General features: G+C 45.7%; 1 protein-coding gene across 1 annotated transcript in view; it reads left to right on the forward strand.

Moving 5' to 3' along the window:
* The window catches only part of LOC146036042 (cytochrome P450 2A5-like), a 46,080-nt gene extending 31,327 nt beyond the window's left edge, over positions 1-14,753 (forward strand). The window contains exons 5-9 of the mRNA XM_083159809.1: positions 7,416-7,592; positions 7,876-8,017; positions 12,369-12,556; positions 13,087-13,228; positions 14,433-14,753. Of these exons, the coding sequence (XP_083015935.1) occupies positions 7,416-7,592; positions 7,876-8,017; positions 12,369-12,556; positions 13,087-13,228; positions 14,433-14,614 (831 nt within the window). The 3' untranslated portion in view covers positions 14,615-14,753. The remainder of the gene's footprint in view (positions 1-7,415; positions 7,593-7,875; positions 8,018-12,368; positions 12,557-13,086; positions 13,229-14,432) is intronic.
* The last annotated feature ends 3,629 nt before the right edge of the window (positions 14,754-18,382 follow it).

Below are 18,382 nucleotides of genomic sequence, written 5' to 3' on the forward strand. Positions count from 1 at the left end.
TCTTCCCAGTGTCAGGTCATCTGGGTAGTCATCGATAGATTTTCCAAAATGGCACACTTTGTGGCCTTGAGACAATTACCCTCAGCTAGGGAATTGGCCACGTTGTTTCTCCAACACATCTTTCGGTAACATGGACTTCCCAGTGACATAGTTTCTGACCGTGGTCCACAGTTTGTGGCACAGTTCTGGAGACTGTTCTGTGCGACCTTAAAAGTTAAAACCAGTCTCACTTCCGCGTTTCATCCACAGGCCAATGGGCAAACGGAACGTCTCAATCAGTCTCTTAAACAGTACTTAAGGGTCTTTGTTTCCAAGTTGCAGAATGATTGGGTCAGTTTCCTGCCTTTAGCTGAATTCGCGTATAATAACGCGTATCATTCAGCCTCGAAAAATTCACCCTTCTTTACAGTCTATGGATTCCATCCACGAGCCAACTCCTTGGGACCTAATACCCCCGGTTCTTCTTCATCAGCTGCCTCTCGACTCAGAGTCGTATGGAAAAATGTCCATTGGGCTCTTAAGGAAGCTTCTTTCCGAGAGAAGGTATTTGCTGACAAATCTAGACGTCCTTGCCGTTTTAATGTTGGTGACTGGGTGTGGCTATCCACCCGTAATATAAAGCTTCACCAACCATCAGCAAGATTAGGGCCTCGGTTCATTGGTCCTTTCCAGATTGTCAGGAGGGTTAATCCGGTAGCGTTCCGTCTTTCCCTACCTAAGTCCCTCAAAATTGCAAGTACCTTCCATGCTTCGCTTCTCAAGCCAGTGGCTCTGCTCCGGTAATGGTGCAGGGGCAGCAAGAGTTCTGTGTGGAAAAAATCCTCGATTCCAGACTCATTAGAGGTTCTCTGCAGTTTTTGGTACACTGGAGGGGGTTTGGTCCCGAGGAAAGGTCTTGGGTTTCCAATAAGGATTTGCATTCTCCCAACCTGAAAAGGGTTTTTTTCCGGCAATTTCCCAATAAACCCGGTGGTAAAGGGTTGTTAACCCTTCCTCAAGGGGGGAGGTACTGTTGCACGCCGCCGTCCGGGCTGCGATGCACCCGGACGGACGGCGGATGTTCCTCCCTGTGACGCGGCCGGGGACGTTGCCCGGCAGCGTCTCAAGCCTCCCTTTGATGCGGAGCGTCGGGACGTTGCTAGGCAACGTCCCCGAGCTTCCGCCCGGCGGCAGATGACGCGCGCGCCTGACGTTAGTCAGGCGGCGCGAAATTCAAAATAAATAGCCGGCGTCTGCTGGGCACAGACGCCGGTTATAGCTTTTGCTTACCCCAGCCCTTGCCTTCCCGTCCCTGTGGTTTCCAGCCCACAGTCCTGTGTTCCAGCTCCTGGTGTCTTCAGTGCCTGGTTCTCCCAGCCTTCCCTGGAGTGTCCTGTCAGCTACCTGCTTCATCAGAAGACCAGCTTCAGTCTGAGCCTGCGTTTGGCCCACTGTCTCCATCTTCTCGTGGGTCACGTAAGTGCTCCAGTGGAGCCTCGGTCTATCTTCTTCCTCCAGTGGCCCGCCGTGGCCGTGCCCCTCCGTGGGTTATTGTTGTCCATTTTCATAACCTCCCGTGGCCGTCGTGGCCATACCCCTCCGTGGGTTCTGTATTTACCTTCCTCTTTCTCCCTGTGGCCCGCCGTGGCTGTGTCCTTCTGTGGGCATATTCTTTGCCCTCTTTCTTGTACCCTTCTTATCTTTCTTAGCATCCTTTCAGATAGGATGTATTCCCTGTTTGTTATCCTGGTTTTGAGGAGTCGCCGTTCCTGGTCGTAGCCTGCTGGGGACTCCTCCTTCCCATTTTCATTGTGCCTGCGACTTGGTCGCATCCCGGTTTGGCCTGGTGCCGGCAGTCAGGGGTCTACTCCCAGATAGGCCCTGTAGTTAGCATACATAAGACCTGGCTGCATCGGGGTCGGAGCGGGCCTAACTCGCTCCTTCGGACGCGGCGGCCACAGGTGAAGCCTAGCTCTGCAGGGGTTTATCATCTGCCTCAGGGACTCAATAGAGTTAGAGTAGCTTCCGCTGTGGCTGTCCTAACCGGCGGTCCCGGCTACGGGCTCACGCCTGACCACCTGCACCCATCCACCTGCCGTAGTTCCTTGTACCATAGTAGGCACCATAACACCAGCTGGGTCCAAGTACTCAGCAGCGTGCACACCAATACAAACAATATTGTTTTTATTGTTTATATATATATATATATGTGTGTGTATCGTTTTTTGAGCACTAATTATTTTGACCAATTTTCTGTATATATACACTTTCAAAAATGTATCAAAAATGTTAAATCCCATAATGTAGGCATTTTTGTTTTTCTACAATATTATTAATCTCAGAAACATAAATTTCCAGTAATTTCCAGTCAATTTTTACCACCTCCCGGCTTAGAATATTGTTTTCACCCAGTTTAGGCCAAAGGCTTAAGTGAGCTAGCTGGTTACTAAGGGCCGTATTCTAGTTCACTCTTTCTGACAAAATCCTTCTTAGATGGACAAAACCATGTGCACTGCAGGGGGGCAGATGTAAAATGTGCAGAGATAATTAGATTTGGGTGAGCTATTTTGTTTCTGTGCAGGGTAAATACTGGCTGCTTTATTTTTACACTGCAATATAGATCTCACTTTGAAGTAAAACCCCACCCAAATCTAAATGCCCATACACACTAGAAGATTTTCATTTCAAAAGACTTTGCCAAAATCTTTGATAGATATATCTGGCACCAAAGTAGTGAGTACACACTGAGCTATTTTCCTCAAAGAGCAAGAGATTTTCAGGAGGCAAAAGACTTTGCTGAAAATCTTTCATTATAAGGCTATTTACATAATTGGCGGGGTTTAGATTCCAAGCATCGGAGCATGGTACATTTTATACAGTGCATTTCTGTTCTTGGGGCCTGATTCAGAACTGATCGCTGGGTGTATATTCGGAGCCATGCAAGCCAACCCATCTACACGGCTGCCATTTCATTTACAGCTGAGCATTTTTTTACATTGGTGGGTAGTGGTGCAGGTAACGTAAACATCGCTGCCTGCGCCAGCGATGTATACGTTGCCAGCTCAGTTTTTTTTTACATTTGTGGGCAGTGGCACTGGTGTACATCGCACAGGGCAGTGATGTATACGTTGATAGCTAATTTTTTTTACATTGATGGGATTGGTGGGCAGCGGCGAGGGTAACGTATACATCGCTGTCCTGCGCCAGCGATGTATACGTTGCCAGCTCAGTTTTTTTTACATTTGTGGGCAGTGGCACTGGTGTACATCGCACAGGGCAGCGATGTATACGTTGATAGCTAATTTTTTTTACATTGATGGGATTGGTGGGCAGCGGCGAGGGTAACGTATACATCGCTGTCGTGCGCCAGTGATGTAAACATTAGCAGCTATTTTTTTTTAACATTGGTGGTCAGTGGTTTGCTGGTAACTACCAGCATAATATCTAAAGTATTGGTGGGCAGTGGTTTCACTAAAAGCGATTTTAAAACATTGGTGGGCAGTGCTGTTAATATGTGACTAGTCGCACATTCATTGGTGGCAGTGGACTCACTTATTTCACTTTGAGAGCAGCACAGTAGATGTGTGCTGTTGCTGCTGCTTCTTCTCCTCCGCAGCAGTGCCTTGATAATTTAACAAGCGGTGCACAAAGAAGGGCGGGCGGACAGACCAGCAGGGAGCAGCAGCAGGGCGGGCGGGTAAGAACGTGGGACTGGGGGGAAACAAGTTGAGCTGAGATTAAGCTGGACGGGGACAGGGGGAGAGACAAGGGGACTAGGGGAGCAGTGCCGCTGAGCTTAGGCTGGATGGGGACAGGGGGAGGGAACAAGCTTGACTAGGGGAGCAAGTGCCGCTGATCTCAAGCTGGACGGGGACAGGGTGCCGTGGCACCATTTAAGCAATGTGGATGGGATAGCAGGACAGGGGACAGGGGGAGGGAGCAGGGGGAAAGAGGCTGGGCCAGCAGCATGTAATCTTTGGACCATCATAGCTCGCCACATACACATTGAGCGATGATGGTTCCAAAATGAACCATTATCGTCATTGCTAGTGTGGGATCTCTGGCCCATACACACTAGGCGATTTCAACTGAAAATCGGTCAAAACTCCCTGTTCTATTGTGTCTCCCCTGCTTGTTTAATAGGGGAGGAAAAAGGGACCTGTGTGTACCAGCCATATGACCATCCAGTAATCAAACTGTATGTGGTTTGGTATTATTATCTGAGGTTTGATTGATCTCTGAATATAGCTATCTTGAGCGCTATCCATCTTATTCACAAACCATTCCAAATTTGCTGTACTTCTCTGGTAGTTTCTGGTGTTTCTACTGTTGTGAATTTGGGTATAGCTGCACTTGGTTTTATTGCACATCCACCTGTCAAATATTTTCTTGTATTGACAGATTTCAGCTGAAAATCGTTAAGTGTGTATGGGCCTTAATTCTCTCTGCACATTTTACATCTGCCCCCCTGCAGTGCACATGGTTTTGTCCATCTAAGAAGGATTTTGTCAGAAAGAGTGAACTAGAATAAGGCCCTAAGTGACAGAGCAGCAGCACAAACACAGCTACAGTATGAAACATTACCTCATAGCAGTGGCAGAAAAGAAATTTGGTGCAAGATGAATCCTGCCATAAAGATGAAATACAGATTTAGAAAAGTTTTTTAGTGCATCACTATTTTTAGATCCAAAATCAACTTGAGTGATTTCTCTGCTGTAATTGTGGTAATATAAGCTCACCGATTAAGTAATGTAAAATATTCTGTGGATAACAAAAAAAATTAACTACAGTATAATGAAACTTATAATAATATAGTCTATTTTTCTATTCGAGTTTGCTTATATAAGCAATATCGAATCGAACTTGAACAGATTCGATTTCGATTTAATCCCAATGCGCAGCCCTGTGGCACTGAAATTGAATAGAAAAATAGACTGTGCAGGCAGGACTATATAGTACAGATCTGTACTATATAGTTTTAATCGAACGTGTACACGGTGCTGTGCGATTCAATCAGGATTGAATAGAAAGTAAATCGCACTGTATGTACACTGCTGTAGAGCTCTAAGTATATCTGTGTATACAGCTCCATAATGTTTCACTAAGCCAACTACACTGACATAGACATGGAAATGCGAACAAATGTAATGTCATAATTGTTCTAGTTAGAAGAGAATGGGAAATTATATAAAAATGTACACAAGCTTTTGCTTTTTACCTAGAAATGTGCGGCGGCCAATTTTTTGGGTTTTGGTTTTGGATCTGGATCTCCCTTCGTGTTTTGGATCTGGATTGGTTTTGGCAAAACCACCCTTGCGGGTTTTGGATCTGGATTTTTTTTGGAAAAATGCAAAAAATTGCTAAAATAACAGAATTTGGGTCTGTTTTTGCCCCTAAAGTATTATTAACCTCAATAACATTAGTTTCCACTCATTTCTAGTCAATTTTGATCACTTCACAGCTCACAAAATTGTTTTCAATTACTGTAGTTGGGCCAAAAGGTTATACCGAGGTAGCTGGATGACTGAGCTAAGCGACAGCAGTGGGCATCACATACATGTGGACCTTACACTTCCAACCTGGCACATCTTGGAAGCAGAGCGGCACTACAGGGGCAGACAGGGTGGCAGTTTAATAAACTACCCCAAAAAAAGAGAAATGCTCCAAAGAGCAAAAAATACAAAGAGGTATCGGCCTTGTCATGACTGGTGGTAGAAGCTTCAGCACTTCTATCAGGTTGCTGATCTCCCACTATTTCCTCCTCCATCATCCTCCAAAAATGTGTTTTTATTTAATTTATTACTTTTATTTATTTTTCTTACTTTACACTGGACACAGCCCCTTGGACACTAGACACTGCCCCTGGACACAGCCCTGGACACTGGACACAGCCCGTCACCCTGGACACAGCCCCTGGACACAGCCCCTGGACAATGGACACAGCCTCTGGACACAGCTCCAGTACACAGCCCCTGTACACTGGACACAACCCCTGTACACAGCCCCTGTACACTGGACACAACCCCTGTACACTGGACACAGCCCCTGTCACACTGGACACAGGCCCTGTCACACTTGACACAACCCCTGTACACAGCCCCTGTACACTGGACACAGCCCCTGTACACCGCCTCTGTACACTGGACACAGCCTCTGTACACTGGACACAACCCCTGTACACTGGACACAGCCCCTGTCACACTGGACACAGCCCCTGTCACACTGGACACAGGCCCTGTACACAGCCCTTGTACACTGGACACAACCCCTGTACACTGGACACAGCCCCTGTACACAGCCCCTGTACACTGGACACAACCCCTGTACACAGCCCCTGTACACTGGACACAACCCCTGTACACTGGACACAGCCCCTGTACACTGGACACAACCCCTGTACACTGGACACAAACCCTCTACACTGGACACAGACCCTGTCACACTGTACACAGGCCCTGTCACACTGGACACAAGCCCTGTCACACTGAACACAGCCCCTGTACAGCCCCTTGTACACTGGCCACTGCAGCCCCTGTACACTGGACTTGTGTACAGCAGCCCCTGCAGACCCTAATCGAGTGAGCAGCAGTAAAATAATATATTACTATTATAGCACAGCACACAGCACAAAGCACAACCACCCTTTTCCCTCTCCTATGCTGGAGTAAAGATGGCGGGGCGCGCGTGCGTCTTATATAGAATCCAGATCCCGCGAGAATCCGACAGCGCGATGATGACGTTTTGCCTCTTTTTCGGCCCGGAATTCAGGCGGGAACTCCCGAGCCGACTCGGATCACCATATTCAAATCTGTCGGATCCCGGCGATCTGGACCCGCTCATCTCTATTTTTAACCAACTGTTCTTATTTGTGAACAAATTTGATACAAAAAAAACATAATACGTAAAAAAAAAAGCTCAGATGGTTTTACTAACAAAAATATCTATGCATGCTATGAATTTAGTAAACTTATTGTATGATAAATACTTGAATAAGGGAGCAAAATCATTACCATTCTAGGTATTTTATTGCAAGACCCATATGAGGGGTTGGAGAATTCACGTTGGCATGGACTTTATTTTAGATAGTTTTCTGAGTGCCGAACCCAGAAGTAGCGGGCGGCCATGCTGCCGCTGTTAAACTAAACAAGAACCCATTTGTAAATTAATTATACCAGGGGTAGCCAACTCCAGTCCTCGAGAGCTACCAACTATTAACATTTTCCATGTCTTCTCACAGAATCACACGTGAAGTAATTAGCTCCACCTGCGGATCTTTTAAAATGTGTTAGTCAGTAATTAGTGCACCTGTGTACCTGCGAGGTGAGCTGGAAAACGTGAACTGTTGGTAGCTCTCGAGCACTGGAGTTGGCTACCCTTGAGTTATACTCCAATATACAATATATTATACTGTTTTACTATATCATATTTTATTTCAGGCTCTTGGTTTATTTCCAACCTTGATGACCTATGTCCCTGGGCCTCACCAGAAAATGTTTCCATGTTTCCAAAAAATAAAAGACTTTGTGATGGACATGGTGAGTTCTCACCGAGACACCCTGGATGAGAACTGTCCACGAGACCTCATAGACTGTTTCCTCATGAGGATGGAAGAAGTAAGTCTGTGGAAAATCCTGGTACAAAAATTGGATTAGCCACAAGAACAAAATACTTACAAAGAGTAGATGTGTTTTCTGTTGTTGCATTGACTAAATCATGGGTCTTCAAACTGCGGCCCTCCAGATGTTGTGAAACTACAAATCCCAGCATACCTTGCCACAGTTTTGCTATAAGGGAGTGTTAAAACTGTGGCAAGGCATGCTGGGATTTGTAGTTTCACAACATCTAGAGGGCCGCAGTTTGAAGACCCATGGACTAAATCATTAAAATATCTTCCAGGAAAAAAAGAACCCAAACACAGAATTTCATGATGAGAATTTATGGGGGACAGTAGTTGACCTGTTCTTTGCTGGGACAGAAACTACAAGTTTAACACTGAGATATGGCTTCCTGATTCTGCTGAAGTACCCTGAGATACAAGGTAATACTGCTGCTTGTTCCACCATGGGAAAAGTAACAAAAAAAGTACAATTAATATTTATTAAGTACTTTTCACTAAAGAATCTGTATTTTACTTCAATTTGTAGATGGGGACAACCCACCCCACTAACACTGCTCAGCTATTTCTCCCATCATGTCTATTTGGGCCAAAGGGGGTTATTCTGGTTGACTTCCTTGCGAGTCTGCCAAACCCCACCTGCGAATGCTCTGCGCAACCTTCCATATGCGTGCACAAAAAGGGAGGAAATGGTCACCGACTGCATAATGCAGTTGGGAGCCTCTTAGCACATATAAACCAAACATACATGTAGTCCATGCACAACTGGTCTCAGTCCATTAACCTGAGCATAGACAATCAAAACTCCGTAACTCCAGCATATTTGTTCTCTGTCTGGTAACATGAGCATAGTCAGTCCAAGCCCTGCATTCCATGCAAAGTCCAGTCCAGTAACCTAAGTATAACTGGTTCCAGTCCAGTATCCTGAACAAAGTCAGTTCTAGCCTAGCATCCTTGGTATTCTTTTTTGTTCCTGGCAACTGATTTAGTCCCTTTCATTCTGCCACTCCAACACAATATACTATCTTGGCTTCCGCTCCAGAGACTATTCAGCCACTCCAGAATTTAGTTTCACCTCATGTGTTGAAGCTACACATGACCACTCTGTATCCTGCATGCTAACTCCACCACTGAACCAACCCTAAGGTCATACACTGAAACACAGAAACCCAAACACCAGACAGCATACCAGCTGAACATAAAGAACACCATAACCGCGTCAGCTCTACCCTGTACTTTCCCGTTCTGGTATGTAATGTCTATTCCTTCATGGGGTTTTCTTCACCTGAGATGTGACGTGTGTTCAGGCTAATCAGGGAGAACAGAGCCTCACCTATATACTGTCTCAAGCATATTCTAGAGTTTTGACATGCAAAAGAGCTTAAAAGTCACCTCCCACCTGCTGAAGAATGAAAAAGATGCTGTCAAAGTCCTGGATGGCACGGCCAAGTAAAAGATCTTAAAGGCTGCAACCCATTAGGTGAAGAATGAAGAAGCCCTGTGGAAGTCATGGGGGGTCGTGACAGCAGCAATGAAAATCAGCTTAAAGTCTGCAGCTCCTCCTGGTGAAGAACAGACAATGCCGTGAAAGTCCTGGGGGAGGCTGCGGCCCCCCATCTCTTTATCTCCCCATCTCCCTGTAAGATTGCAACTACTAAGATTGCACACATGTAAAATTACAACTACTAATTTAAGCAGAAAACGCTATCTGAATGCCCATGGCACTCCTGTGTTTGTCTGACCACTCCCCGTTACCACCACCAACCACCGTCTTCCTGTCACTCACTTATTCCTTGTTGTGACCACCATAGCCATTCAATCGCTGCATATGCAATAACTACATATGTTGGATAAATATCTCTACATGGTAGAAACCATATTGTAGTTACAAAGCACACTGAATTATAAACTCACTTATAACACCGGTGGTATCACTATGGGGGTGCGAGGTGCCCCACCCAAATGTCACCCTTCACTGGGGTGACACCAAACAGGGCCACACCACGTACATGTGGACAGCATCTGCACACACCTGCAGGCAGTGAACGCTCACTGACCCTAGCTGCGCCTGCATCCTCCACCCTGGCGATATCAGTTCCTGCACATCACCTTCCACTCACCAATGTCCAAACCCCTCCTCCAACTGCTGATATCCTCACCCTGCCACTGCCGTTGGCACACACCTACAGGAGAAGGACACCTCACCACATGCGAACCGACAGCTCAGGCAGTGAGCAGAGAGCTGGAGAAGAGGACCAGAAGGAGACGGTGAGGACAAGTTCTTCTAGACTGGGACTCTCATGCTGCTGTAGGCCACTTTGGTTAATATGTCAAAGAAAACGGGGAAAAAGGGGAATGGAGGGGTCAGTCGCACAGGATCGTTCAAACAATATTTTCTCAATAACCCTCAATATATTATAATTTGGTCAATTCGACCCAAAACTAGGAGGGTGTGCTACCACTGTACACAGGCTTGGCAAGTTTTGTGGAGGAAAGAGAAGTACTGTATGTCTCGATGTGGGAACCACATAGAGACATACTTCTCTTTCCTCCACAACATTTTGGTTAATACAGGGGCAGGGGACACTTACTTTGGGTAATATTGGGGTGCTGGCAGTGATGTCAGTAGGGGGGTGCGCCCAACTTCAATCAGCACATACGGTTCTCAACATCTGCTCACCCCCACTGACCGCATCTGCACAACCCTGCCTGCAGCATCCGCTCACCTTGGCCGGCCATGTCTGCATCTCTCCCCTGCTTTACAAACCTGAGTGTTGATGTCTCCACCCACAACCCCCCCTCCTAAACATCAATGCCTGCACCCACACACCCCCAACCCTCTGCTGCCATCCGCACATGCACCCACCTCCGCAGCCACTGTGCACTTCCATGCAGTGCTGCCAGGAATAAGTCACTCCCCTCTTCTACCTTCTGAGACTGCCAGCTGACGTGGAGGCAGCCCAAGCAGTTAGTCCTACTGGGGACCATAGGCGTGCGCACATTGAGTGTTAGGGGTGCACAGGGACCCCTAATGCTGTGCCCACCTTTATGAACACTTCCCTGCTGCTAGCAATACCAGCAATACCTTTCACCTTGCTTTTTAGAACTGCATTCCATAAAAAGAAGCGCCCATCAATCAATTATGTACTGTTACACAGTGTTATTAGATTAAAACTGAAATAGGCAGGAGATTATGGTGCGGCTGAGAGATGTTTTATATTGCAGCGTGTGCCAATAGATGATGGTAGACACGCCTGATTGGTGGTGTTAGACACAACCAATGGGCCATGTTAGACACGCCCAATAGGTGGTGCTAGACACACCCCTTTGACAGTGCACCCCCTAATAAAATGTGCTGCACATGCCTATGCTGGGGATATTATGTATAAGCAGCATCACGGGGCATCATATGTATAAGTGTCACCATGGGGGCATTATAGAAATAAATGGCACCACAGGGGCATTATGTACAGTATAAGCAGCACCGTGGGGGTATTATGGACCTTCTTCTGGATCACTCGCAAAGGCAAATACCTTCTCAAATGGGCAAAACCATATGTACTGCAGGTGGGGTAGATGTGACATGTGCAGAGAGAATTAGATTTGGGTGTGGTTTTACTTCAAAGTGAGATCTAATCTTATATTGCAGTGTAAAAATAAAGCAGTCAGTATTTTCCAGGCACAGAAACAAAATAACTCACCCAAATCTGTTTCTCTCTTCACAAGTTACATCTGCCACCCCTGCAGTGCAGCATGGTTTTGTCCACTTGAATTTGCCTTTGCTAGTGAACCATAATAAGGGCCCATGTCCCTTGCATTAAGGCTGCACACCCTTTTTGGAATGCACGCCTACAGCACATTTTTTTTTTTTAAATGGCTACGGGGGTGGGGGGTGCATTTTTAACTATTTGCACTGGGAGACAAATTACCTAGAAATTACCTTATTTGATATACAGTACAGGAATTATAATTTACAAGTTACACTAGAGACTAGTACAAAAACATTACTAAGATTTCCTTGTGGTGTGATAAAGGAGGGGGTCCATGGAGAGGTGTGTGTGTGTGTGTGTGTGTGTGTGGGGGGGGGGGGAACGACACCATGAGTTACTACACCGGGTGACACCAACCCTTGTGACGCAACTGAATATCACCACATATATTAACACAGGATACAGTAAGCCCTAGTTCCAATACTAGGATATTGTTCACTCCAAATTTCCCTGCAGAGCATTGTATGGTCTTATAAAGAATCTGCTCTCTTACTTTAAAATACAATGTACAGTTTGACAAACAAATGCTAGCCCTATGTTTTTCATAATACAGTTTCTGTTTCTCATCTGTGCTTTTTAACTATAATGAGTAGCATGTCTTGTTTATTCAGGGTGGCCTACCCTCCCGGACTGGCTGGGAGGCTCCCTAACATTGGGTTCCCCTCCCGCCCCCCCCCCCCCCCCCCCGGAAAGGTGGGCAACCCTCCCGTATACCACCGCACTCACCTCCCCCGCGGCAGTTTTAAAGTGCCGGGATTTGCGGCTTTCAGGGGGAGGGGCATGGCTTAATATGCATATTGTGCCATTTAGCCCCGCCCCCTCTTCAAACACCCACGAATTGTGGGATTTGCCCTACGGGGGGCAGGTCTTCATGAATTCAATATCAAGACAAACCCCCAGAAGTGCTGCTGACAGTCTCAACTCCAGGGTTCTCCTGGAGAGGAGACTTGAAAAGTAGGCAACCCTGTGTTTATTACTGTGAATATCATTTATGTAATTTTCAGAGAAGATCCATCAGGAAATAGACAATGTAATAGGCAGAGATCGCTGCCCGTCAGTGGAGGACAGGAGTAAGATGCCATACACAGACGCTGTTATACATGAGATCCAGAGGTTTGCTGACATTGTTCCTGCAGGACTGATGCATGCAGCCAGCAAAGAAACAACCTTCAGGGGATACCATATTCCAAAGGTATTCTTATCAGAGACGGCAATACGGATCGGCTGAACAATTAGATAAAATATTTGTATTGTACTTGCCTACCCTCCCAGAATGACGAGGAGGCTCCTGAAAATTACATCCCCTTCACCGGAAGGATGGGAAAATTTCCTGCATGCCCCCTGACCCTCGCACCCATGCATACCTCCCATGGCCTCCTTCTCAGCCAGTCAAATACCAGCATCTGTGAGTCTATGTGGAGGGGGTGGGGCTAAAAGGATACAAACTGTGTCCTTCTAGCCTGCATTTACTGTAATGGGGGTGGGCTTGATGATGCCGAGATTTTTCCCTGTCCCCACAAAATGCAAGAGTCTCCTTTCTGGGCTTCTCCCATAGATAAGAAAATATAAGTAGGCAAGTAAGATTTGTATTAATTATTTATTTATCTTTTTTTTTTTTTTAATTCATTGTTCTTATTTTCCTTAGTCTGAGCTCTTCACATGCTCCCTCATGCCACACACTTACATCTTCTAACCCATGTCATGGTCTAAATGTAATTTCAGAAATCCTTGGTGGTTCCAGTCCTGACCTCAGTCCTGAAAGATCCCAAACAGTTCAAGAATCCAGACAAGTTTGATCCTGGACACTTTCTTGATGGGAAGGGTGGTTTTAAGAAGAATGATGCGTTCATGCCATTTTCCACAGGTACACACGTTACACTGTAGTTACTATCTAACTAGGGAAGATTATGTGTATTATGTTTTTGAAAACATAATGCTGCACAGGACTATGGTGGATCTTCTACAGTGCATTGTTGTTATTAATCTGGTATATTATCATGCATGCACTAGCTGAACTTACTATATTTTTTATCAAAGGACCTGACCAGGCACTCTCTAATGGTTAGCCAACCCTTTGTGGTAGCTGGCCACACCCCCTCTGGAGACTGCATGCACCCCTAAACATGGGCCTCTATCAGTGCATTTCCCCGGTGTGCCCTTCATGCCCCAGACCAACAATGATTTTGCCCACCTAAGCATGTACTCTTCTGAGTGTAATGGCATCGGAAATCACAAGAGAGATATGTACACAAAATACAAAACCCACATTTTAATTTTTTTTAATTTGAGTACCAAATTCAATGGAAAACCTGACTTTCGATCACCCAGCCAATACCCCAACTTTGGGTATTTTTGGTTATAAATTAGTAGTAGCATTAATAATAGGTATAGGTAACCCTAGGTATTACTATTCGAGGTGAGGACTGCAGGGTGAAGTGGGAATTTAGGTGAGTATACTGTACAGTATGTATGTTTGTATGTTGGTGTGCATGTATGTTAAATAAACTTTTAGTTTAGTTTTAGTTTCATGGTGTTTGTGTGTCTTTATTGTAATTTTTTTTTATTTGGAACTACAGGTACTAGCGGGCCCTTTAATGTTCCACTCGCTGGTACTTGTGGTTCTCCAAGTAACAGTTTGCGTGGGGGGGGGGGGGTATTGCTGGGACATGTAATTACACATGTAAAACATAAAGTTGAATATTTATTTTATACTTGATTGCTCTTAACTCAGTACCCACCGCCCAGGGGTGCTGGGGATAGCCCAGGCTTCAGTCCCTAACCTTGGGTGCCATGGAGGCAGAGACCCCATATGGGGGGTTGACTAGTTGTGTGGTAATTTCACTGGGAACAGAGACCAATATACATGTGTCCCCGGCTGTGGCATGACGTCCGTGCTGTGAGGCTGTAATGCTAACCGTTGCACCATACAGTCTATGCTGCCCAACTTAATATTTATCAAAAATATGCCATTCATATAAATAATTAAGATACAGTATGTGTCTAAGTAGCTGCAATTTGTCACAGTAAACAGTACTTAGGTGTTTTTTTTCTCCCCCCCCCCCCCCCAGGTAAGCGGATGTGTGCAGGAGAGGGTCTGGCACGTATGGAACTCTTCCTCTTCTTCACCACTATACTGCAAATGTTCACATTGAAGCCCACAGTGAACACATCAGACATCGAAATAAAACCAGTACCCAAGACCAATGCTTCCAGACCTTATGCTTATAAGATGTTGGTTGTCCCTCGCTGATGATGGACTCAGAACGTTGATGATACACCAAGTTTTATGAGCAGTTATTGTTACATTAATTAAAGATGTGAGAAAAGAGGACCAATGGCATTCTCTGATCCAGCACATGAGCAGAAAATAAAAAAATGCATTAAAATTATTGTAAAATGGATGAATCAAATAGTACTATTTTAAATGTAAACAGGGTAAAAAAAGGTACTCTTTATCTAGAAGGGCGCCCATCGCGGGCATCGCATGTACCAAAAAATAGCATGCGATGCGACCGACGCGATTACCGCGATTTCCCATAGGGAACAATGTTAAATGTCCCAATTGACCCGATTTTCCATAGGGAACAATGTTAAAAGGCCCACAGAGGCCAAATAGGCACCCTGAAGTGTGAAATGGCCCCCCCAATTGTTAACACCACCCCACAATCAACGTCAACCCGAAGCGTGGCGAGCGCAGTGAGCCCGCGAGGGGCGGCGGTACGCGTCCTACGACCTATTCATACCCCCACTATCCACGTCGGCGTGGAGTTGAGAATAGAAAGTGTGGCGAGCGCAGCGAGCCCCGTGAGGGGACGCGGACACCTGTGAAGCCCGCGAGGGGACACGTATACCTGTAAAGGTGTCCGCGTCCCCTCACCACACTTTGGGCTCGGTGGCTCGCTGCGCTCGCCACACTTTCTATTCTCAACTCCACACCGACGTGGATAGTGGGGGTATGAAAAGGTCGTAGGACGCGTACCGCCGCCCCTCGCGGGCTCGCTGCGCTCGCCACGCTTCGGGTTGACGTTGATCGTGGGGTGGCGTTAACAATTGGGGGGGGACATTTCACACTTCAGGGTGCCTATTTGGCCTCTGTGGGCCATTTAACATTGTTCCCTATGGAAAATCGGGTCAATTGGGACATTTAACATTGTTCCCTATGGGAAATCGCGGTAATCGCGTCGGTCGCATCGCATGCGATTTTTTGGTCGCATGTGATGCGACCGACGCAATTTTTTTACCTTACGATGCCCAAGATCAAAATCGTGGGCGCCCTTCTAGGTAAAGAGTACCAAAAAAACAAATATATGACATAGCCTACAAAGAAAATATTAGATAGATATATAGATAGATAGATAGATAGATAGATAGATAGATAGATAGATAGATAGATAGATAGATAGATAGTATAAAGCTTTAGAATTAGTACATACATACATACAGATATAATGAATGTTACTGAATATACTGTAGATCCAAAGGTAAAATAGTCACCCTAGATAGGGTTAATTAAATGTTACATGCTTTAGTGATAACTGGCATAAAATGAACATAATGCATACTTTACCTACTTTTGACTTATCCCTTGTGGGAGACAGCTGGAGGGGCGACCTACATATAATGACAGGGAGAGGGGGTTCCAGCTATCTGAGATCACCAAGCCCCAAATTGAATAATTTGAACCCTACACCCTCCTGTGGACCCCAAAATTTCTGTGGTTATCTCTTGATCCTGCCTGCTTCAGTATTTGGGAGATAATCCTGCTCTTCCGTTGTCGTGGGGGGGGCTCCTTAAAAAACCTTGAGCCTCCCGTGACTTCCAGGAGAGTACGCAAGTATGATATTATCATAGTTACAGTATAAACAGTAAAATATTGTAAAATTAGTTAAATAGATGAAAACATTTTTTTATTGTATTGTTGAGTTTAGCCATACAGTATGGTAAACTTGTGAGTTCTTTAACATGCTTGATTCATGTAATTTGGTCCCTGTGGAGAGGGAGTCGAGGAAGACTGTGGCAATGCAGGGGACCCGATGTCCCCTGCATGCAGGTAGCCTCCTGGCCATTTTGGGAGGGTAGGCAAGAAGGGATGATTGCAATCATTGGATGCATAGGTTTAAATTGAAATCATGAGAAGCCAAAAAAGCTATACATTATCCATCAGTCAACCATATTCGGATCCAGAAACAGTACAGTAGTGTGGCTAGGGCTCAGTCCCATACTAGCCCCCCCCCCCCCACACACACACACACACACACACACACACATGTGTAACACCCGCCTGACTATGGTATGGGGTAAGTGTATAGAAATGTACTAACCAGTTGAGAATCCTTTGCTGGTCATCAGAGAGGTAAAAGGAATACAGGCAAAGTCTGCGATATTGCGGGTTAAAGACCTCAACTTGAAGCCGTTTTATTGAACTATTAACAAGGGGAAGGGACACTACCCGCAATGTGGATACTCATAAATGTCAATCAATTATGCCCAGATAAAGCAAGTTATACATTTCACATATACTGTAATGCATATTCAATACACCAGATAACCCAGAAAAGTTAGACACAGTAAAACAAAGATTAACTATTTCTAATTTATCTAATAACATCTAACCATTGCAAGAAGCCAAACATATTACTGAATTGCCCCAGTCTTGCATGGGCCCAGGTTTAGCAACAAATCCCAATGGTTTAGTCATGGGTAATTGAATTGGGTTTTGTTCCGTGGACAATGAAAGGAATTCCTGGCCGAGGTAGTGGTGAAATAATCCTTGTTGTGTAATACTGTAGAAGGCAAATGAACTGTCTTTATAGCTCAACAAGAAATAATTAACTATACTCCAATGGTTTACAGTACACAAAGCAATGAGAGCTGTATATCCAAGTCCATGCACTAGATGGCGCTATTCCCAGGCACTGTAATACAGACACTGTCCTGTAGATGAGGCTACCTGGGTCTTGTACTGCAGCCAGGCGGCCTACTGTCAATAGAATCCTCCTTTGCATAGGCCCTGTTAACATGTGGGATGGGGACCAGTTACTCTCTTTCCCCACATGGCCTGTTATATTGAGTTGGTGTACCTGAAATGTCACTGAGTCACAGGGATCAGTGACATTTCAGGCTCCTTTATCCTCTCTTCTTGTCTGGAGTGTTACCCTTAGGGCAAATGTTCTATGTATAATAGACAGTCTGGAGTAGTGTTCAATGTGAGTGTACAGGGCAACACATACTCACAATGTCCTGGGTCAAAAGGCACCCCAGTGCTGAGCCCTTCTCACTGATATCTGTACAGCAGGGATTCCACTGCAGCTGCTCCCACTCTTCTCTGTACTTCACAATCTGTGCTGGTATGGTGCCAAACTCTGCTCCTCATGGTCTGTCCTGCATCACTGTGCACACTGCTGCTCCCAGCTGTAACACACTTGCTCCATCTCTCTGCATACTGCTGCTCATGGCTGTAACTCGCTCACTCACTTCCTCAGCACACTGCTGACTCTCCCTTTAGAGCTCCCCCAGCTCCTAGCTCTCACAACATGCTTCAAGTGCAGTCTCCTTTTTTACTTCCCCTTTCTGTCCCAGCAGCCTGCTCACATGTGTTATTCCCCTGCAGTCATCTCTGGGTCCTAAAGTCCTCCTCATTTCAGAGCTCATTGCAGACTCCTGCTGTGACTTAGAGATGGGCAAAACTGATCATTAAGCTGAGCCAGGATCCGCCGGATCTCGCAGTGAAAAGATACGGATCTTTTAGACAAACCCTCTGCTCACTTAAAAAAAAAAGGGGCATATACATGACCGAGTAAAAACACTGATCGATGGCTGGGTGCAGAATCGCCATCAATGGCAACCATCGATGGCGTCTGCACCGATGGCCATCCCTGGCAGCAGCAGCTAATCTTTCTATCACTTGTAGTCAAAGCACTGTACTCGGTCTCCAGAGGTAGTACATCTCAGCTGCCACAGGTGGCAGCACCGAGATCAAGAAAATGCATTGTAATGGAAAACGAAACTGAAGGGGTTA

The sequence above is a fragment of the Crinia signifera genome, chromosome 9 (genome assembly GCF_055691185.1).
Source record: "Crinia signifera chromosome 9, ASM5569118v1, whole genome shotgun sequence".
NCBI classification, from domain to species: domain Eukaryota; kingdom Metazoa; phylum Chordata; class Amphibia; order Anura; family Myobatrachidae; genus Crinia; species Crinia signifera.